The sequence below is a fragment of the Leucopleurus acutus genome (assembly GCF_964270905.1).
Source record: "Leucopleurus acutus genome assembly, chromosome: Y".
NCBI lineage: Eukaryota > Metazoa > Chordata > Mammalia > Artiodactyla > Delphinidae > Leucopleurus > Leucopleurus acutus.
This window is the reverse complement of record NC_139164.1, coordinates 4,748,138-4,772,255: the sequence shown is the minus strand read 5'-3', so window position 1 is coordinate 4,772,255 and position 24,118 is coordinate 4,748,138. Positions and strand designations below refer to the sequence as shown.

The 24,118-nt window shown below is 44.4% G+C and overlaps 1 protein-coding gene across 5 annotated transcripts in view; it reads right to left on the bottom strand.

Annotated features, from left to right (window-relative positions):
- Window positions 1–24,118, bottom strand: part of LOC309978871 (steryl-sulfatase-like) — a 180,278-nt gene that overhangs the window by 30,191 nt on the left and 125,969 nt on the right. For all 5 annotated transcript variants that reach the window (XM_082865523.1, XM_082865519.1, XM_082865521.1 and 2 more), the window contains one exon: window positions 6,048–6,185. In XM_082865523.1, coding sequence (XP_082721649.1) covers window positions 6,048–6,185 — 138 coding nt within the window. The remainder of the gene's footprint in view (window positions 1–6,047; window positions 6,186–24,118) is intronic.

Genomic DNA, 24,118 nt, shown 5'->3' with positions numbered 1-24,118 from the left:
GGATGCCTCCTGGCACCCAAGTCCTGATACCAGCAAGACCAGCCAGCTTTGCCCTCTCTTGGGGAGCTGATGAAAATGTTTGCTAAAATCTGAAGAATGAACCTGAACGTAACCACCCCCTAATAAACTAGCAGAGCCTCTTGCTGGGTTTTTTTTTTTTTTCCTCCAACAAAAGCATCCGTTGCTCTGAAAGCTGTGTGACTGCCTGAGGCAAAGAGTGGCCAAACTCGGTGACTGTAAGAAGCAACTCCTAAGCCACACGGACTCCAGCCAATCACTGGCTTTTGGAATCTGCACTGCAAGGAAAACTGCAGTGCCTTTCTTGCAGGCATCAGGGAATTCGGAGAGCATTTCTCTGCACGTGGAGAAAGTCTACGTTCATGAACACTCAGGAAAATACGATTTTCAGCCCTCACACCCAACCAATGCTTCTGCAGAAGCCATCTATAGAGTTAATTTATCCACTCCATTGACACTTATTACTTGCCTTTACGCAGAGTAAAAGGGAGGCAGGGGGTTGAGGGGGGAGCCTCCTGCTGGGTGACCTTGACTTGGGAGAGGAATGAAAAGGAAGCCAGAGCTAGGAGTATGATGTTCTCATCCGAGACTTCGGGGAATTTTCAGCTGTGAGGAAGAGGAAGGAAACTCTAAACGCTAAGAAAATCTTAGGGAAGTTATTCTGGTCCCAGCTAAGGGAGGATATTTTAGGGAAAAGGTGAAAATAAGTTTACAAATATTACATGCGAGGGAGGGTGTGGAGAAAAGGGAACCTCCTACACTGTTGGTGAGAATGTACTTTGGTGCAGCCACTATAGAGAACAGTCTGGAGGTTCCTTAGAAAACTAAAAATAGAGCTACCGTATGATCCAGCAATCCAACTCCTGGGCCTATATCCAGACAAAACTGTAATTCAAAAAGATACATGCACCCCAATGTTCATAGCAGTACTATCCACAATAGCCAAGACATGGAAAACAACCTAATGTCCATCGACAGGTGAATGATAAAAGGAAATGTGATATATATGTATAATGAAATAGTACTCAGGAGTAAAAAAGAATAAAATAATGCCATTTGCAGCAACATGCGTGGACCTGAAGATTATCATACTAAGTGAAGCCAGACAGAGGAAGACAAATATCATATGATGTCACTTATATATGGAATTTAAAACATGACACAAATGAACTTATCCGTGAAACAGAAACAGACTCACAGATATAGAAAACAAACTTATGGTTACCAAAGGGGAAAGTGGGGGAGGGATAAATTAGGAGCTTGGGATTAACAGATACACACTACTTTACATAAAATAGATAAACAGGGCTTCCCTGGTGGCGCACTGGTTAAGAATCTGCCTGCCAATGCAGGGGACATGGGTTCGAGCCCTGATCTGGGAAGATCCCACATGCCGCGGAGCAACTGGGCCTGTGCACCACAACTACTGAGCCTGCGCTCTAGAGCCCATGAGTCACAACTACTGAGCCCACGTGCCACAACTGCTGGAGCCCATGCTCTGCAACAAGAGGAGCCACCGCAATGAGAAGCCTGTGCACCGCAATGAAGAGCAGCCCCTGCTCACCGCAACTAGAGAAAGCCCGCGCGCAGCAATGAAGACCCAATGCAACCAAAAATAAATAAATAAAATAAATCAATTTTTTTTTAAAGTTAAAAAAAATAGATAATCAACAAGGTCCTACTGTATAGCACAGGGAACTATACTCAATATTTTGTAATAACCTGTAAGGGAAAAGAATCTGAAAAAAATAGATATATGTGTGTGTATAAATGAATCACTTTGCTGTACATCTGAAACAAACACAACATTGTAAATCAACTATATGTCAATTAGAAAAAAAAGAGAGAGAGAGAAAACTAGTAGTGTCGCTATCCCCTCAACCCCACAAAATTAAATTAATTTTTTGAAATGCAGACTACAGCAGAATCTAATGTTCCTCTGATTAAAAGGGATTAGCTGTTGAACTCTGTGTCGCGATTTAATCACAGCCATTCTACCAAGGTGGTCCGTAGATTTCATTAGTGAAACAGACTGAGGAATATGGAGGGATCACTGAGCTCAAATAGTATAGATTTTTGTTTTTTAGGGGAAGGCTGAATAATGACCCCTAAAGATGTCCATGTTGGAATCCTCGGAACCTTTGAATTGTACCTCATTTTCTGAAAAAGGGACTTTGTAGATATGATTACATGACTGATGGCGTGATGGGGAGATTATCGTGGATTATCTCGGGGGGCCCTAAGGGACAGTAGGAGTGCCCTTAGTCGAGTGAGGCAGGATGGGATGTGACTAGAGAAGAGGAGGCCCTGTGAGGAAGGATAGATCTTTTGGAGCAGTTCTGATGAAGACTGCAAATCAGGATTGTTCTGAAAGGATGCTCTTTTGATCAGTGAGCTCAAACGGTGTGATTTCTCTGTGTTTGCATAAATCATAGGAGTGCATGCAAGTTCACAGCTTTAGAAAACAAGGCGTCTTGACACTGAGAAGTCTTTGGTCATTCCCCATAGCTAGAAGGAAACTGCATCTTTTTTTTTTTTTTTGAGCATCATACCGTTAACAATGTTTCACTGTGAACTTGATTTCAACTAAACTTGACAAAGGGATAATGCTTCGCAATAGAGTGGTGGCTCAGCTATTAATACAGTGTCAGACACCGATGGTAGTTCTAGCATTCAAACAAAGTATGTCTAACACATTCAATATGTTTCTTAAAAAAACAAAAAAAACAGGGAGCAGCTGTGAGCCTGCTCTTCAGATTGTATGAGAAGCCCAATTCCAAGGCATCCTTCAGACCCTGGACACTCTCTTTCTGACTCATCCTCACCATCCACTTAGGTCTCTGAAGAGTCAGCCGTCGACACAAAATGCCAGTACATCTCCTGCTTTTCATCATCAGGCTCCCTCAGATTCATCGCTGGTGGTCATCTGTCCCCGAACCAAAGCTCCGTCACACCATATATGTGACTTTCTTAAATAACGTGTTACTTGCTGACCACATCTATTACTGTGACCTATGTACACGTCTCGGCAGCAGCCACTAAGCAACTTTGGAACCTAACAGACCTTCACCGGGGGAATGAATGGACGGGGGAGCCAGTGCATGAAATGCAGTCTGGGACTCCATCTCGAGAGACACTATCATGTATAAAATAACATAAAAACAACTCTCCGCGCACAGTCCATAACCTCAAGGAAATACGACGAAAGCACCTCATCTTACTCTACAGGAATACATACTTTCACTTCTCGCTCCTCAAAAATAAGACTGAATAGAGGAGGGCTGGCTGAAAGAGTGGGTTAATCCTGTTCCGAGTAGAGACACCTGCTCAGTCATTTCACCTGTGCTGAGTATCAGTCGTGTGTCCTGCACGGGGGAGGGAACGATGACAAGCAAAGGAAGTGGTATAAACATCCAGTGAGGTTGTCCAGACCCGCACTGAACAGGAATCCTTCCCTCCTGGGTTCCAGGTAACCGAAGGTGTAAACAAAGGTCCCGGCCCCCCAGTGCTCAGAATTTGAAAGGACTCAGATGTGCATGTCGAGGATGTAAATAGAAGTATAAGGTTTCACAGGCTACGTGCTGCCATTGGGATGGGTGACAGACTGCCTTTTCACTGTCTGTTTGGTTCAGGACTGGTGTGATCTGGTGTTATCCAATTCCTGCCAGTTTGCAGAGTAAGCCATGTGCTTCTCTCCTCATCCCAGCTCTACTCACGAGGGTATGTGGTTGGGAGAGTGGAAAGAGCTCGAGGTAGAAGGATAAGAGCTCAAGCACACTCTGGCTACCTCCTTCCCAGCCTGGTCTCCTTTGGGAACATTTCTTGGGCCCTGTTGGCCGAGTGAGGCTCTCCTTGCTGTATGCACCACAGGCATCTTGTGCCAAGAATGTCGACACCCTTGTTAAATCGCATGGGCCTCCTTAGGCTTCCTCCCACCACCCCCAACCCAACCACCCATGCAAACAACTAACCACTCAACCAACCAGCCACTGACCCAACCAACCATCCAACCATCTACCCAACCAACCACCCACCCAACCATCCACCCACCCAAAAAACCATTCACCCACCTCCCCACCCACCCAACCACCCACCCAACCAACCAGCCATTTACCCAGCCAACCACCCAACCATCCACCCACTCAACCAACCACCGACCCACCCAACCACCCACCCACCCAACCAACCACCCAACCAACCAGCCATTTACCCAACCAACCATCCACCCACCCAAAAAACCATCCACCCACCTATCCACCCAACCATCCACCCACTCAACCACCCACCCACCCACCCAACCACCCACCCAACCAACCAGTCATTTACCCAACCAACCATCCACCCAACCAACCAGCCACCCACCTACCCACCCAACCGACCAACCACCCAATCAACCACCCAACCATCCACCCACTCAACCAACCACCCACCCACCCAACCACCCACCCACCCAACCAGCCATCTACCCAACCAACCATCCAACCATCCACGCAACCAACCAGCCACCCACCGACCCAACCCGTTGACCATGGGCTCCTTTAGGGCAGGGACCGTATTGTTGCCTCTAACCCAGTGCCAGATACACAGTTCAATCAGGGTTTTGTAAACTAATGGATGAAAGCACTCCATAGATTAGCATTTCATATCTTTGTAGGTAAACTCTGATTTCCTGAGTCCCTGGGAATCTGTGAAACATCCATGTGAGAGAATAATGAAAGGGCAATAAGGCACCTCATGGCTTTAGGGAGCAAAATTCAATGCGCTTTCCTATGTGTCACGCATCTTGCTTTATTCAGCAGCCCCTACTGTCTGGGACGCCTTGCTTTGCCTTTTGCATGGTCACTTCTAATCATCCTCCCCCATGTTACATCCAACCCACACCCACTGCAGATTCGGGTGGTGTCCTAACCCTTAGCACGGATATGCCCTTTGAGGTATCTCACCTAAGTCTTTGTGAAATGGGCCACATGTTATTATACCCAGGTATCTATGTCTCATATTCGCAGAGTGTATGTTGTATAAGCAACTTGGGGTCAGCAGATGGGTCTTATCTAATATCCCCAATGACGGGTAGCCTGATCCATCTTGGTGGTGGCTTAGCTAATGCTCTGTCAGGAAGGAAGCATCAGCCCACAATGCTGTAGCATGTGGAGATAGGCAGAATAATGACCTCCCAAAGATGTCAGCATCCTCATTCCCGGACACTGTGACTAGGTTACCTTCCATGACAAGAGGGACTCTGCAGACATGATTAAGGGTCTAGAAACAGGAAAAATTACTCTGGATTAAGTGGGTGAGCCTGACATAATCACAAGGGTCCTTAAAATTGCAGGCAAGAAAGTCAGAGTAAGTGAAAGAGATGGAATTATGGAAGCAGAGGTCAGAGAGAGAGAGAGAGAGGAAGGTTTGAAGACACTGCATTGGTGGCTTTAAAGGTGGAAGAAAGGGTCCACGAGCCAAGGAGAGTGACCACCTCCAGAAGCTGGAGAAGGCAAGGAAATGGATTCTCCCCTGGAGCCTCCAGAAAGATGCAGTCCTGCTACCATCTTGATTTTAGACCAGTGAGACCCATTTCAAACTTCTGATGCCCAAATACAAGTTAATAGCTTTTTATTGTTGCTGTAACAAATCAACACAAACTTCCGGGCTTAAAGCAATTGTAGTTGTAGAGGTCATGGGGGGAGGGTGTAAGGGGTCTTGTTTGAACCAACTACACTATGGGGCCAACTACACTATGAACCAACTACTATGGGGCTGAATTTAGATTTAGGGGGAAAACACCCTCATTTTAATGTCTGGACACAGAATGCGTGCTTTTAAGTTCTGGGGGGACCACAGCGGAAATGGTCACTTTGGCCATCTGAGTTTTCAATGCCTGTGACCCAATAAAGCCCTGTATGTTTCAAGTGGCAGAAGAATAGCACCACAGCTCCAAGGTCCAGGAGAAGGCGATGAGGGGGTGAGCGGCGGGGGGCAGGCAGAGCACAGAGCTGACACCGTGCCATTTCCCACCAGCACAGATTGCTCACCTTTATAGATTCCGTTACTGCCTCCGTGACCTTCCCCTTTGACAGTCACCTCCTCTACATGTGCTCCTTGGTCCGAGGAGAAGTAGACCAGGGTGTTATTAGCCAGTTTCAACTCATCTAGAACATCCAAGATCTGCCCTGAAGGGGAGAAAACACTCAGTGTTAAAATAGTGCAATCTTTACAAGAGAAAGGGAGGTGATTCGCCCTCACCGACCTGTCTGTTAATTTCTCATGGTGAGAAGGAGATGGTCTTACACACTGAGCTCTCCTGTGCTGATCCCAACAGGGGATGCAGCAGAATCAGAAGGAGCACAGTGGCCGGGCTCTTGGCAGAGACAATGAGAAGATGTAGTCAGTGAATTAAGTATCATCTACAAGCATCATTTGAACGTCCAGGCATCATGGGGTGACCCTGTAGGGAGACCTGATAAAGGATTCTAGAGGAATCAGGCTCACAGATCATGAGCCCCTTGGAGGAAGATGCCGGAAGAGAGAAGCCAAATTGCTGCAATCACCAGCTGGCCTGAGGCTATAAAGAAGTCTACTGGTTTTCCTTATTGACTGGAAAAAACTAAATCATCACTCTTCCTCTTATACAAACAAACATCTCTAAAACTATTTTATGATGAATGACCTTTTTCATACTTACCATAGATACCCAGGTCTAAAACTGTCCATCATGAAAATAAATATTCCTCACACTTTCCTTTTTCTTTTCCTCACCTTCTTTCCCCATACTTCACATTGTATACTAACCCCCATATAGCAACCCTTCAAAATAATAATGATGATACCATGGTCAACAATGAGAGTAATGGGTACCATTTGTTGAACACTCTGTCTGCAGAGGACTTTATTCCATGTTCTCTTGATTACATCATACTGAACCCTACGAGTAAAGAGCATTGGCTCCACTGCACAGCTGAGGGCAACAGTGCTCCAAAAAGATACATGACCTGTTCAAAGTCACAGCGTTAGCAAGTGAGAGACCCAGAAAGGAAGAGTTAAGTCTGACTGCAAAACCCAAACTCTCAAACCCTGCAGAGTTAAGTGGATGAACTCAGTGAAAATCACAGAGGAGTAAAAAAAAAAAAAAAAAAAAAAAGACATGAAGGAAAAAAAGTTAGAGTTACATCCTGAAACACCCATGGATGACATGATAATGATGGCTGCTGTCTTCAAATTAATCCAGGAAGAAGGGAAGTGAGTACAGAGCGTGGATTAATAAAATCAGGCGTGACTTCATTAATTGTTAAATGTGGATCCAGGGCATATGGCAGTTCACTGCACTTTTCTCTCTGTTTCTATGGATGCCTCAAATTTTCCATAAGAATAAACAGAACAAAACAAAACAAAACAGAAGCCAGCTGAAGACTGAGGAATGGGCTAAAACACGGACTCTCTGATTAGGAAGCTACCACCTGCTCTCAGATCAGAAGAAAATGATGGTCAGACCAGAGGTATATAATTTACCATTTTCACGGAGATTGCTACATTCACATGCCGCCAATTTAATTTAGTCCATCCATGCAGTTACTGTTTGAGGTATTAAAGGGTCTGACTCGGTTTTTTGATGTTTGACAGCTAAGAGCTTTTAAGTCTCACCTCTGCCTCTTCCACTTGTGCCCAACAAGCTAATAAGAAAGCCTGGGGGCTCCCTCCCCCAGTGCCCATGGAAGGTTCAAACTATGCCAGCTCCTACCTCCATGTGGGAACCCACATCCAAGCCCCAGCTCCTACCCACCATGAAAGCTGAATCTGTCTCCTTTCCCATCTCCCTCAAGCCATCTTCAGACCAGCCTAGGCGCTGTCCTGCTTTCCCCAGAAAGCCTCATTATATGTGAGACACAACCTTTTCCACATCCTCCTGGGGTGGCTATAGCATCACTCGTCTCGACAGGGGACCATCTCTTCACTGTAGGTAACCACACAACTGGAATTCTAAAAGGACACCAGGCATTCTTTGCAGCAGAACTAATAACTGGATATGGGTAATCCTATCCATCAGGTAGGTCATGCCCTCCGCGGAGACGGGCCCTGCACTCCAGGGTTGCACCTTCACCAACTTGGTCCAGAAAAGGGGCAGAAGGCCACAGAGACAACCCTCCACAGAGGTGGCAGACATGATTTCTGATGTGAAAGCAAGACCCCAGTCATCTGTTACCAGACATATTCTTGCTATCTGATTGCAGTGCCACAGGCTAGAGTACATTCAATCTTTTTCAGTGTTTTAACTCATATAATAAACATTCCTAGAAGCCACACCATATACCTATATGTCATCCTCAGGACCAAAAATAATATGCACGGGGCCATTTTAGTGATTTGCCACCCGTGATAAATCATCGTCAGCCAGACATTTATCGTGCTGTGATTTGGTTCAGCTAAGCAAACCACGTGTGCACTCGGGCTTGGGGGAGTTTGACTCTGACACTAATTTAAGGCTTATCACTTTGAAAATGGTAATTAGTTTAATGAGTTCACAGAGGAAGAAGCAACAAGGCCATGTAACCCCCACTTAACACTTTTTTTCTTTTTGCGGTACGCGGGCCTCTCACTGCTGTGGCCTCTCCCGTTGCGGAGCACAGGCTCCGGACGCGCAGGCTCAGCGGCCATGGCTCACGGGCCCAGCTGCTCCGCGGCACGTGGGATCTTCCTGGACCGGGGCATGAACCCGTGTCCCCTGCATCGGCAGGCGGACTCTCAACCACTGCGCCACCAGGGAAGCCCCCCCCGCCCCGCCACTTAACGCTTTGAAGGAAAAATGCCCCTTTTGGTACATATAGTAATTTCTAAATAAAATAACACAGATTAGGCAGAGAGCAGAGCATTCAGGGTTTTACTTCCTTATGTTCTAATTGCTATTTTGCAAAAGGGCATATAACCACGCACCTCCATTTCAAATGAAATTCACCTTTCATATATTACACAGAAGTATCTTAGCATGAAGAAAATGCCGTGAAGAAATGCCTTTTTAAAAAATATGGCTTCCGTGATAACTTCTATGGACACAATGTAAATATTTAGAGCACGTTTATTTACAATTGCCAAAACCTTGGAAGCAAGCAAGGTGTCCTTCAGCAGGTGAACGAATAAACTAACTGTGGTCCATCCAGACAGCGCGATATTATTCAGTGATACAAAGAAATGAGCTATCAAGCCATGAAGAGACATGGAAGAACCTTAAATGCATAGGGCTAAGTGAAAGAAGCCCATCTGAAGGGGCTACATACTGCATGATTCAACTCTATGACATGCTGGAAAAGGCAAAACTAGGCAGACAGTAAACAGATCAGCGCTTGTCAGAGGTTGGAGGGGAGGGAGGGAAGAAGAGGCAGAGCACAGAGGATTTTTAGGGCAGGGAAAGTATTATGTACGATGCTGTAATCATTATGCATTTGTCCCGACCCACAGGAGGCGCAATTCCAATGGTGAACTCTAATGTAAACCATGTAATTTAATTGATAATAATGTATCAATATTGGCTCATCAAATGTAACACATGTACCCCGCTAATACAAGAGATAACATGGCAAATTGTGTGCAGAAGAAATGAATATAGGAAAGCTCTCTGTACTTTCTACTCTGTTTTTCTATAAACCTAAAACTGCTAAAAAAAAAAAAAAAGTCTACTGGGAATTTCCTGGCGGTCCAGTGGTTAGGAGACTGCACTTTCACTGCTGAGGGCCCGCGTTTGGTCCCTGGTCGGGGAACTAAGATACTGCAAGCCACACGACACGGCCAAAAAATTAAAAAAAAATTTTTTTTTAGTTTTAAAAAAAAGAAGCATTATTAAAATAAATACATATTAAAAAATAGTCCAGTAATTTTTAAAAGATGCCTTTCAAATGCACTGTTGCCTCCTAGACTTCCTCATCCATGTATTCAACATGTGTTTGCAAAAGCCTAGTAAACACAGGCTAGAGACCGGGGCACGCAGAGGGTCACGGATGGCGTTTGTTCCCAAAGCCTCCTGGTGACCCTTGCCTTTGCTCAAGCCAGCTACATCTCCTAGGTACAGATTCCCCTCTAGGCTATTTTCATATTCAGACGAAGCTGCAGCTGCATTTACGACACAGACTCCTTCTACTAAATTATATCTTGCATCCTTCCCCATTTTCACACTCCTCCTTAGATATTTCCTCCAAATTCCAAGACTTCAAATGACCATGATACTTGCTACATGATACATGATATTTTCTTTGTCCCCATCAATTTTTCTGATTCATTGCCTAGAGTGATAACTTTATCCCTTTCATCAAAATCACTGCACACCACTGGGCTGGGATTAATACGAGAGAATCTAGCTGAGGCCACCATGCATTTACACACAGAAAACCATCAGATTTCTGATTTCCTTTTAGTCCTTTTTTCTCCTGCAAGAGGCACCCTTGTACCTAATAACTATTTGGGTCTTATGCCAGCATCTCATTCAGAAAGCCCGGGGCCCATTAACCATTAAATTTTTCATGATATTGATCCTATAAAGTTCTAACGTATTTCTCTTCTAAAAATTGTGCCCAGAAATCTCCTGTGGGAACAAATACTGCTGGATTATTCTTGCTTTCAGACCCATACATTGGAAGTCAGAGGTCCACAAATATTATCTTTCAGAAGGTTCTCCAGGTATAATGATACCAATGTACGTAGGATGATAGTTTTGAATTACCGATGGCGGGCTGCAGGATAGCTTATAAATGAAACACTTTATTTCCAAAGCTTTCTCACATTCTTCCTGGAACGAAACAAATACAGGAAGCAAGCCATTTTGAGAAGAGCACTTTGTTATTTAACCAGAGACAATAAGAGCTAGCACACTGGAAAAGATGAGAGCTTGTCATTCTAAAGGAGAAAACCTGGTGCTGTGAAAATCGGGGTCCTTCCTCCTTCAGGTGTGAAGCCTGGGTCCTGGACAGTTTGTTCATTCCATTGCTTCACACCACGAGCGGGTGCCAAGCCACTCTTTGGAGCCAGGACTGTGGCGCGCCACACAGGAGAGAAGGGTTTCGGGCGCTTGGGCATAATCCTAGCTCTGTCGTGAAAGGGAAGTGCTATAATGCAGAATTAACTGCTCAAGCTCTGGCTTCTGGGTCCTGACAGAAGCCAACCTGGTTTGAGCCCTGGGTCCCTGGTTTGCTCACTGGGGTTCTTTGCCTCTAAGTCAGAGGTGATAACATGTAATAGTAGAAGAGGTTGCCATAAGGGATGAAAGAGAATTGCATCCCAAACTCTTAGCCCAGCACTAGGAGTGCTCAATGCAGCTCAGCTCTTACAATGGAGTTAAAAATATGAGTTAAGCAATCAGTTTGCCTAAAATCCAAACTACAATGAGGTATCATCTCATACTCGTCAGAACAGCCATCATCAAGAAGCCTACAAATAACAAATGCTGGAGAGGGTGTGGAGAAAAGGGAGCCCTCCTGCATTGTTGGTGGGAATGTAAATTGGTGCAGCATCTATGGAGAACAGTACGGAGGTTCCTTCAAAAACGAAAAATAGAGCTACCATATGATCCAGCAATCCCACTTCTGGGGGTATAGCTGGAGAAAACTCTAATTTGAAAAGATACACGCACCCCTATGTTCATAGCAGCACTATTTACAACAGGCAAGACATGGAAACAACCAAATGTCCATCAACAGGTGGATGGATAAAGATGATGTGATATATATATCTATATATCTATATCTATACACACACAATGGAATATTACTCAGCCATAAAAAAGAATGAAATAATGCCATTTGCAGCAACATGGATGGACCTAGAGGTGATCATGCTACGTGAATTCAGAAAGAGAAAGACAAACACCATACGATATTGCTTACATGTGGAATCTAAAAAAATGACACAAATGAACTTATGTACAAAACAGAAACAGACTCACAGACATAGAGAACAAACTAATGGTTACCAAAGGGGAAGAGGTGGGGAGGGATGAATTAGGAATTTGAGATTAAAAGATACACACTACTATATATAAAATAGATAAGGAACAAGGACCTACTGTATAGCACAGGGAGCTATATTCAATATCTTGGAATAACCTGTAATGGAAAAGAATCTGAAAACGTGTATATATATGTGTGTGTGTGTGTATCTATATATATATATATATATATATATATAGATACACACACACACGCACATTGTAAATCAACTATACTTCAATAAAAAATTTTAAAAAATCAGCTTGCCTGATGGAAGCCTTGCTATTTCAGCAGATCTGTCTTTTTTCTTCTACAAGGTAGGTCGACTCAGGCAAAACGTCGAAGCAAAATGCTTTGATGTCCCTATTCACCCTTTTGGAAACATCGAGCTCATTAAGGAAAGAAAATATCTCCTGAGGCAGCCACCCACCATGAATAATTAAGGAAGACTGTCCACCTACTCAATGTAATTCCAGGGAACGCAGGAAACCCTAAAAAGTTCCCTTAAAACTACTTTAGCTAAGTCCTTCCTGTGATCAACAGGTGAATGGTGGAAGTCAAATATTCCCATGGAGGCTAGGATTTTAAGATAAATGAGAGTTTCTAATTGCAGCAGCTGGTGGTGGCTATGACTCTCCCTGGGGCATGGGAAATGCTAGGTGTTGCTCCAGAAAGCGAGCTTTACCCTATGTTCCGAGGCTCTCCTGAATCAGTTACTGAGTGGGATAGAGAAATTCTGCCATCATTGATTAACCCTGGAAAGGCAATTCTTTGTTTAGCTTATGTGGGATTAGAAGCGTAATCAACACGCCAAACATCAGGACATATCTGTCAACAAGCACACAGATTAATGTCTCCAGCTGGAAGCAATGTCCATGGAATGTAGGTAAACTCGATCTTGTGCTTCTTCCCAAAATTAATGGTCAAGATTTCCAAAACACCAGCCGTGGTCCTCTCCATCACATGGAGCTCAAGGGATCCCACAGATGGGATATTTGAAAGCATATGGGTTACCTACAGTATAAAATCAAGTTCAAAAGCTTACACATCAGGGCTTCCCTGGTGGCGCAGTGGTTGAGAGTCCGCCTGCCGATGGAGGGGACATGGGTTCGTGCCCCAGTCCGGGAAGATCCCACATGCCGCGGAGTGGCTGGGCCCGTGAGCTATGGCCACTGAGTCTGCGCGTCCAGAGCCTGTGCTCCGCAATGGGAGAGGCCACAGCGGTGAGAGGCCCACGTACCACAAAAAAACAAAAACAAAAACAAAAACGAAAACAAAAAAAAAAGTACACATCAAAGGGAAAAATAATATATGACCAAAAAAGATTGGATTATTTATTTGCAATGCATAAGATACAAAAATGATGTGCTGGCTTGTGGGGGATACGTGGGGGAGAGCTGGTGTTGTTTGTTCAGAAGCTTTGCATTTGTTATTTGATTCGAGGGTATTTTCAGACAGTAGCAAGTGAAATATTGTAATAAATAAACAGAAGATGAGGTGTTTTGCCCTACTATACTTGGATCTAATGCAAAGCTTGCACAAAATATAGTCTGAGACTCACTCAGATGCAGCCCAGACAGGAGGTCCGAGGAAGCATTGAAAACGAAACTCTTGCAGGATGGTTTTAGGACCTAGGAGTTGGCAGCAAGAGGCTGCTACATGCACTGCATTTCCACATCCTGAGTGATGAGACCAGGGTGGCCTCCACGTCTGCTAAAATCCGAGCAAGAGGGACCTCCCTGGTGGCGCAGTGGTTAAGACTCTGCGCTCCCAATGCAGGGGGCCTGGGTTCAATCTCTGGTCAGGGAACTAGATCCCACATGCATGCTGCAACATGCATGCTGCAAGAGTTCACATGCCATAACTAAGGAGCCCGCATGGCGCAAATAAGGAACCCACCTGCCACAACTAAGGAGTCGGTGAGGCAGAACTAAGGGGCATGCCTGCTGCAACTAAGACCCAGTGCAACCAAATAAATAAATAAATATTAACAACAACAACAACGTGCAGGAGAGGAGAGGCTCCGACCATGTCAGGAGCCCTTTCTGCTGAACACAGGCACACCTGCCACAAGCTTGTGATGCAGGAGTCCTGGAACCTTGCTGTCTGAAGGCCCTCGATAAAAGGCTAAATCCTTCCCTGGCAGCCACGGTGAAACAGACATCAACACACCCATCGCCACATCCTGTGTGTTTCCTATTCAACCAGATTCACCCACGTCCATTGATTTTGGGATCGTCCTCTTACCACGTCACTCACTTTCCCATCTCCTAAGTGTATACAGAAGAACTTCATTAGAAACACGTTTAGAAGCTGTCCCTGATCATTTTCCAAACAGTGACAGAAAAGTAAGCAAATGTGATAGTAAGGAACTGATTAGGCTACTTCATGCATTTTTTCATTCTTCTGGATGACCAAAATAATAATCAAGACCTTGTATGTAGAATAGAGGTTCCGTAGCATGTTCTTATTATATATCAGTGTCCTTCAAATTTTGACAAGCTTATTTGTCACCTTGGGAACCATGCTAAAATATATATTTTTTTTAATGATTTGATCAACATTTGTTTAATGCTTTATTTTTTTAAAGTATACTTAATTTACAACATTGTGTTAATTTCAAGTGTACAGCAAGTGACTGAGTTATATATATATATATATTTTAAAATTATTTTCCATTCTAGGTTATTACAAGATATTGAGTAGAGCTCCCTTGTCTCTACAGTAGGTCCTTGTTTATCTATTTTATATTTAGTAGTGTGTATATGTTAATCCCAAACTCCTAATTTATCTCCCCTGCCCCACCTAAAATGAAGATTCTGATTCAGTAAGTTTGGGGTGAGGTCTGAGAACCTGAGTTTCTTAAAAGCTCCTAAATGATGCCTATCTGAGGAGCATACTTTTAGAAGAGAGTTTCCCTATGACGACATGTTTAATACCTGCTGACATATAATAAAAGGAGAGGGTTGGCCTTTTACAGATTTCAAGAATTACACCAGGAATGAGATTTGAGTTGCAGACCACTGAACACATAACTTTTATACATGGTAACTAAACACAGTAAGTAGAGAATTAGGATTATTAGGGTAACTAAGAAACAGGAAACTGTAAGACAGAAATGTTGCCTATGTATGGATGACCCTTCCCTGATTCGGCTTCACTTCCTTCTTGGGTTTCCTGTGCGAGTTCATACTGTTTCCAGGAAACGCATCCTTATTTGGTGTTGTACCTGGTTGTTATGGTAATGCTGTGGTTTCCTGCATAAAACCCATCTTTGACCTCATCGTATCACAGCTGTAATGTGTGATGGTACCTCCTGCTCTGGCATCTGCTCTCAACCATCTGGGATGCTTTCGTGGCTCTGCTCAGCTGATCTTCTCCAATTAACACTAAATTATAAGTGTTCTTCTTCCAGGGTGTTGCATTTGCTGGAGAGAATTTGAATAACTCTAAATAGCCCTCCTTGTCACCAAGCACACCAGCGCTTTCCTGCACATACACAAGTGTCCCCGTTCCGTGCAGTGGCATTGCACACATGCGTCTGGGGGAAAACCAGAGTCGGTGTGCCTGTGAGTCAGAGGAAGGCTCCGTGGTCGGTGTGTGTGGTCAGCGCTTCCCCGGGGTGACAAGCATCACAACGGGCTGGCTGACCTGGGCAGCGGATAACCAGACCAGCAGGGAATCGTTTGACAGGACAGTGCTAGGAGTGAACACAGGTCTCCCCACTCTCGATGCAGCTGTGCCACTCTATTTGCTGGACTTCACTGTCTCGCAGAAAAGAAAGCCTGCAGCTCGTTTGCTCTCTGGAATGACCACAGGTTGAACTTGCCGTGGGAGGTTATCCGGGCTTTGTGATGGAGAACGATGCTGCCTGCACGCCCATGGGGCCATTTCTGTGATGGAAGCCAGTGAAAAGCTCTAGAAAGAGATCAGCCAGAACTTCTCCAGCAATAAGAGGGATCACCTCACACTTCCCGCCTGAGCTGGGCTGTGAGCACAGAATGTCCAGAGACGACGGACGGTGAATGATCCCGGAAACCGAGCCCTTCAGAGCGCTCTTATTTTATGACGCTCTCCTACACCATCCATACCCATTTTCAGTTTCGGGACTAGATTTTTTTGTTTTGTTTTTTGCATTGGATTTGATCGTCTATGAAGCTGAAGATACAAAATGGAAAATTATGCTTTCCTTTGCAGAAACCTTGTGCATTAATCACAGATTCAAACCCGGACACACTGACTAACACCCTACCAAGCTCCTCTCTTACGTTTGGTTCCGAATCCAAGGGGCCTCCAGTCCGCCAGCCTGTGGCTCCCCTGAAACGTCCGTCTAGCTCTGGGGTGATGCGTTGACTTTATGGGGAGAGCTCAAGCTCTTAGAAGCAGTTTAGGCCTGCCCGCAAGATCCTAAACACCAAAGCTACGGACAGAAGGGCTCTTTCGGAAGTGTGAAGTGTCCAAAGGGAACATCTCAAATAGAAGGTGAAATACTCCTAACGATACAAAAACCCACAAGATGGCCCAAATAGATGTCTCCTTTTCCATCGCAGACTTTTTTCTCCTCTATGATTTTTCTATTCAGTGTAATGGCCTCATACACACATTTTAAGCAAAGACGCTTTAACCATCTGTGAAAGGGAGAGTGAGAGTAACAGTAACAGTGATAATAAGAATAGCAGCTAGCATTTCTTGAGCACTTCTTGCAGGCCAGACGCCATGCTGACTACTGTAAATACATGACGTCATTTCATCTGATTAGTTAAGTCAACTAATTCCAGCAGGTGCCATCCATCTCCTCAGGGGGATTGCTGCATTTGACATTCTGACGAGCCCTCCCTGGGTCAGGGCTCAAAAGCAACAGGTATTCAAACTACTTCTGACCCCACGTTTTGACCCCACCTTTCAAATATATATATACTGGTCCTCAGTGGGATATCATTTGAACGTTGCTTTAACCCCATCTCCCAAATCCTAATTTCCCTTTTCTCACTCTGCCTAGAAATATCTAACTAGCAAATTAAATGTGTTAATTGGAAGAGGTTGAAGGTGGAGGAAGTATTAGCCGAAACACCCCTGTGATACCCACATCTACATCCTCCTGTTCTGTGCACCTGTTTAATTTCCAAGGCAGACATGTCTAAAGTGTACAAGGCAAACTCAAGAACACAGGAACGGAGGGACTCCTAGGATACAGAAGCTGCATGAAAACCACTGGAGGCCATTGGTCTAAACAGGCTTGTCTTTCTTTTCCTTTCTTCTTTTTAAATTATTATTTATTTACTTATTTATTTGGGGCTGCGTTGGGACTTTGTTGCTGCACGCGGGCTTTCTCTAGTGGCGGCGAGTGGGGGCTACTCTTTGTTGCCGTGTGTAGGCTTCTCATTGGTGGCTTCTCTACTTGTGGAGCAGGGCTCTGGGCACGCGGGCTTCAGTAGTTGTGGCACGCAGTCTTCAGTAGTTGTGGCTCGCGGGCTCTAGAGTGCAAGCTCAGTAGCTGTGGTGCACAGGCTTAGCTGCTCTGCGGCATGCGGAATCTTCCCGGACCAGGGCTCAATCCTGTGTCCCCTGCATTGGCAGGCGGATTCTTAACCACTGCGCCACCAGGGAAGTCCTTGTACATGTTTTTGATGATGGCCATTCTGACTGGTGTGAGGTGATACCTCATTGTAGTTTTGATTTGCATTTCTCTAATGATTAGTGATGTTGAGCATTTTTCATGTGCCTCTTGGACATCTGTTTGTCTTCTTTGGAGAAATGTCTATTTAGGTCTTCTACCCATTTTTTAATTGGGTTGTTTTTCGATATTGAGCTGCAGCTGGAGAAGAGACAAACCTACTGTCTCAATTAATCCAACAAACCAGAAATCCTTCCAGGCTCCTGAGAAGCAGTGTAGCCTAGTGGTGGCTGCGCAAATCTTACACAAGTCGCTCACCTTTCTCAGACTTCACTTTCTCACCTGCAACGGTGACGAAAATCTCGCAGAGCACAGCTGTGGGGAGTGAACTAAACAACCCGTGGCAGATGTTAAATAAGTGACTAGGATATACCAAAGGCTTTTAGAGTTTAGCTATTGTGAGTCAATAAATGTTTACTGTTGCTGTTGTTTTGTAACCAGAAATTTTATTAATCCTGTTTGAATTGATTGTGCAACTTCATTCCTCAATAACTTAGGGTACTATCTTCTTTAGGGAAATGATTTACGAAAGAGTGTTAAAAACTACTGGCTTTAATTTGAGAGGTAAATTCAAGGTAAAATAATATACATCCCAGGCCCGAGAACGTGAAATTAAGCTTCGGGGTTTGCAAAAATGGTAACGTGGTTATAGCGTTTATGAAACCCAGAGGTTAGTGATATATAAGATAAATTAATTTAGAGAATGAAAATCAATGTTCTACACAATGAATTTCCAACTAAATCTTACAGCGAAAAGTCTGGATCAGCAGACCTGCACCGGTCCTGTTCCAGCGCTCTCTCCCCACCCTAACTGCCCTCCCCTTCATGCTTGCACCTCTAAGCTGAGGTTGCAAAAACTTCTTTCTGCAGAAAATTTACTATTTTGTCACAAATACAGATTCACTGGAAACTCACACAGGAAGGGAAGAGAACTTCCCTTATATAGAAACTTCCCGTTCTATAAATAGAAAACATATATTATATACATTTCCTTTATTCTTGCTGCCCTATCATTGGATTTTCTGATACCCCGATTTACATTAAGCTCTCCAGATGTGCGTACCTGATGCACACATATAAAATCAAGAAGAGGTTAATGGAGAAAACAATTGCACTTTGGAAGATAAAGATTCATCTGCAAGAGCAAAGCACTGAAAATTAATGCAGTTGATACAGATGATGAACAGGCAGATGAAAAGATGCTCAACATTGCTAATTATCAGAGAAATGCAAATCAAAACTACAATGAGGTATCACCTCACACTGGCCAGGATGGTCATCATTAAAAAGTCTACAAATAACAAATGCTGGAGAGGGTGCAGAGAGAAGAGAACCCTCTTGCACTGTTGGCGGGGATGTAAATTGATACAGCCACTATGGAGAACAGTATGGAGTTTCCTTAAAAACAGGGTTGCCGTATGATCCTGAAATCCCTCTCCTGGGCAGATTTCCAGACAAAACTATAATTCAAAAAGATACATGCACGCCAGTGTTCACTGCAGCACTATTTACAATAGCCAAGACGTGGAAGCAACCTAAGTGTCCATTGACAGAGGAATGGATAAAGGAGATGTGGCACGTATATGCAATGGAATATTAGCCATAAAAAAGAAGGAAGTAATGCCATTCGCAGGAACATGCATGGACCTAGAGATTGTCATACCAAGTGAGGTAAGTCAGAAAGAGAAAGACAAATGTATATCACTTATATGTGGAATCTACAAAAATGACACAAATGAATATATCCACAAAACAGAAACAGAGTCACATAGAGAACAGACTTGTGGTTGCCAAAGGGGAAGGGGGTGTGGGAGGGATGGATTGGGAGTTTGGGATTAGCAGGTGCAAACTAGTATACATAGAATGGATAAACAAGGACCTACTGTAGAGCACAGGGAACTGTATTCAATCTCCTGTGATAAACTATAATGGAAAAGAAAACAAAAAAGAATATATATATATAATATATATATATATATGAATCACTTTGCAGAAATTAACACAACATTGTAAATCAACTATACTTCAATAAAAGATAAATAAATAAGTAAATACATAAAATGGATGCCATTGAGAGCAGAGCCCAGGACTCACTACAGCAAGTAAGGGATGTGTCACCTTGGTGGACAAATGGATGGGGCAGGGGTCACGGAGGAATACAGCAGAAAAGAACTTCAACACCGCCACCTATACAAGCGCGGTGAAGGGGGCCAATTAAATGGCTCTACTCTCTATGTCCCCTGTGGCCATAACGTGCCTTTGTCTTAACCACACTTTCTTACGTTGCCTCTAGGTTAGGATTCCATTTCTCTCCTCTTTAAAAAGATGCATGTAAAGAAGCCCAATAAACATGGTGGAGGGGTTCATGGTCAGTGGGCACGGGGTTCAAGTATCAGACTTCAGGAGGCAGCCCAAGTGTGTAGATGTCTGATTCTGCCGTGTAGACAGCGTCGGAGACTTAACAGGGTTTGCAGGGTTGATCTGCAGTGGTTAAGCAGCCATCGACCTGGAGATCATTCTTCTCCCTCCTAAAACAAGGGCAAGCCCTCCAGCCTCTCCCTAGGCTGCTTTAAGAGCAGAATGAGTTTAAGAGCAGAATGAGTTCTGCTTTAAGAGCAGAACTGATGCCAATCAGCAGATGGGTGACCCTTTAGGCAGTGTGCACGGGAAGATCAGACCCTGACCAGTGACCTCACCTCCGGCGATGGGTGACCCTTTAGGCAGTGTGCACGGGAAGATCAGACCCTGACCAGTGACCTCACCTCCAGCGATGGGTGACCCTTTAGACAGTGTGCACGGGAAGATCAGACCCTGACCAGTGACCTCACCTCCAGCGATGGGTGACCCTTTAGACAGTGTGCACGAGAAGATCAGACCCTGACCAGTGACCTCACCTCCGGCACCACGTAGACCTGCCAAGCAGCAAATGAAGAAGAGAGAAAGACAAATGTATATCGCGCTTTGGATTAGGATATGCTCCACATGGGACTCTAGGGAGACTGTGAACAGAGGGGTTGAGCATCTTTCTCCCGTGAGAATAAAGACCCTACCCCAGGAGATGGCCATTCTGAGGATGGGCATCCCGGCACGTGGCATGACATGCAAAACAAGGTCACGCACAACAGAGCTCCGGATGACAGCAAGTGGAGGCCCCCTGCGTAGCCACAATGAGCTAAGGGACTTCCTGGCTTGTGTGGGGTGAGGAGGGGAAGGACACGTGTAGCACACGATTTGTAGTTCCGTGCATCACACTCACGCACACACACACACATGCAGGTGGGTGTGTATTCGACCCTGGGAGCCGTCAGCACTCACAAAACCTGTGCTTGTCCTAAGTCTGTTTATACTGCCCTGGTCACAGGTTCCCTTTCTTTTTAAAACAATTTTTAAAATTTATTTAATTTTTAAGTGAAATTTTTCTTTTGAGATAATTATAAATTCATAGGCGATTGTAAGAAATGATACAAAGAGATCCACGGTAAAGTATTTAGTTTCCCCCAATGGTAACACCTTACAAAACTCTAGTAGAATATCACAATTAGGATACTGACATTGATACAGTCAATGTCAACGGACAAGGTTTCCATCAGCGTAAGGATCTATGGTTGCACTTTCATAGCTACATTCACTTCCCTCTGGCCACTACCCTTTCCTTAGTCCTTGGCATCCCGTCCATTTTTATAATTTTGTCATTTCAAGAATGTTACATAAATGTAATCACGCAGTAGGTAACCTTTTTAGACTGTTTTTTTCTTTTCCGTTCAGCATAATCCCCTTGAGATTCATCCAGGTTGTGGGTATCATAAGTTCATTCCTTTTTTCATGCTGGTATGGATGTACCATTGTTTGTTTATAGGTTGTTTCCAGTTCAGGGCTGTTATAGGCAAAAATGCTATAGGCATTTATGTAAAGATTTTTGCCTAAAGATATATTTTTGTTTCTCTGGGATAATGGCTCAGGAGTGCAATTGCTGGGTTAATGGCTGATATATGTTTAGAATTTTTTAAAGAGATACCACACTGTTTTTCAGAGCAGACAGGTTCCCTTCCTTTTGCCCCAGTTGAACGGACTGCTTCCTCCTCAGCCAATGATGTCTGAGCCAGCCTCGCTCCGGTGCGGAACAGCTGTTTTGTACGGAAGCATCCCCGAATGGGGATGAGGTGTCCAAGAATGGAAGCAGCTACGCTACCGGCATCTATGGTCATTCCTTCTGCTTCAAAATAAACAGCAATGCCCTTTCCTTTCTCTTCTTCCCCTTAGCTTAACTGCAAAGCAGCACCAAGCAAAACCCAAATGCCAAGTTGTAGAGACAAAGCAAAGTGACTTTTCTCCAAGTCAGTGCTCAAAGCTGCCAAGATTGTCCAAGACGCTTATTTCTTGTAGGTTTCCGTCATCCTAATGCATGACTTGTTTACTTGCTACAAATCAGATGCATAAATGCATTTATAAGGTGGCTGTTACCGATGTAATCTCGCAGGCAGGCAACGGGGGTGTCGACAAGAGTTATCTGACGGGCAATTCTGCCTTCAAATGATCGAAGTTAAAAGTGAAAATGCTGTAAGCTTGTCATTTTTGCTCTCTTCTGGCTATTGTCTTACTTTAGAATGAAAAAATACTGTGACAACACTGCTCCTTCTCTAACAATTTTCTATGAACTGGGAATGTGAGCACGTTGCCAAAGGCCCATTTTGCCAGGAGATCATGGAGCTGAATGTCACTGAGTGTTGGTTTTAAAAGTTAAGTAACTGAGAAACATGCACATTTTTCTGTAAATTAGAGCCGATGGGTGCATCTGCTGTCAGTGACCTTAATAAATGAAATTTTCTCTTTAGGGCAGCAAGCACCCAGCAAACTCCAGAAACCACAGAGCTTTGCTCTGTTTTAGTTTTTTTGCATCAGTGGTATCTGGGGTACCCAACGGATAAGGATCCATTTTGGTTGGAGAAAGAGTTTGTTTAGGGATGTATGCTACTTGATGACCTGGCTTCGCTTTTTCTCTACTGCTTGGGAGCAAATCAAATGACTTATAGAGTCCTCCGTAAAGAGACTTTCCTTCCCAAATGCTTCCATCCTAAGGTAACTGAAAAGCATAAAGTCATAACTGCCCCAACCCAGGGCTACGGCCGCCATATTGAGAGATGCAGCCAAGTGGGTCAGCCCAGAAACCACCTGCAAACACACAGTTATCTCCCCGCAGACTCAGTCAGTGGCCCTGAATTCCCGATCCACAGGGTTTCTTGGAGATGCAGCTCCTTCATCCTGTATGCAGAGTCATGTTCCAGTGATCTCAGATGGCAAAGACTACAGAAAGATGCTATTGATGTAATAGGGAAGAACCTCTGTATTCTATTACAAGTTCATCACTGAAGGGATGGTGCCTATATACCTAATGGCCCATCTCTGGGGACCCTGTGTTCCAGGTCATGAGCATGAAGCTGAAATACCTTTGCTTAGCTCACAGGAAACATCCTGACCAGGTCCCCCTGTGAACGACTGCAAGAAGGAAGAAATGAACACCTCCCCTCCAGAGGCTGACCAGCACCAGAAAATGTTTGACTTTACTCCCTCCCCTTTTAGTGTAAAAGAAGCCTGAATTCTAACTTGGGGAAGATGGGTCTTTGGGACACTAGGCCACCACCTTCTTGGTCCGCTGGCTTTCTGAATAAAGTCACTACCCCTTGCCCCAGTAACTCGTCTCTCTATTTATCGGCGTGCTGTGCAGCGAGCAGTATGAGCTTGAACTCGGTCACATTTACTCCATTTTCTCATGGCTACACATCAAACCAACAGGATGTCACAAGACACATGAAACTGGCACCTGCGACATCAAAGGCCATTTGCTCCCCTTTCCCACCAAAAAAGACTAAGAAAGTATAGTTCGAGGAGAGGTGGTGAAGTGCAGACACACAATGAAAGTTGTGTGTGTAGCTGTCATAATCCTAACGGACATCTACAGCGTTCTTAACACATCCTGGACCGTTTCCAAGATGGCCCAGCAAGAGAGGCAGTGTTTTTTTTTTGCAAAGTTTTTCTTTTTAAATTTTTTTTAATTGAAGTATAGTTGAATTACAATGTTGTGTTGATTACTGGTGTACAGCAAAGTAACTCAGTTATACATATTCATATTCTTTTCCATTACGGTTTATGTTAAGCTTTCCAGATGTACATATACATATACCAGTTTGCAACTGGACAGGCAATGTTAGCATCCCATTTTACAAATGAGGAAACAGAGATCCAACCAGAGAGGTAACCTGCCCCGGTTTACCCAGGTTTGGAGCAGGTGGGGTGGAACCTCGGGCCTCTGGTCCCAAAGTCTATGCCCTTCCCTGACAGGCCCACTGCCGTCAAGATGCAGAAGCCACGTCTCACGACGACATCTGTCACAATAACACTATGTGGGGTGTCACAGCATGGACCTGCGTCAAAATTCTGCCTCTGCCACTCGCCAGCTGTGAGAGCTTGC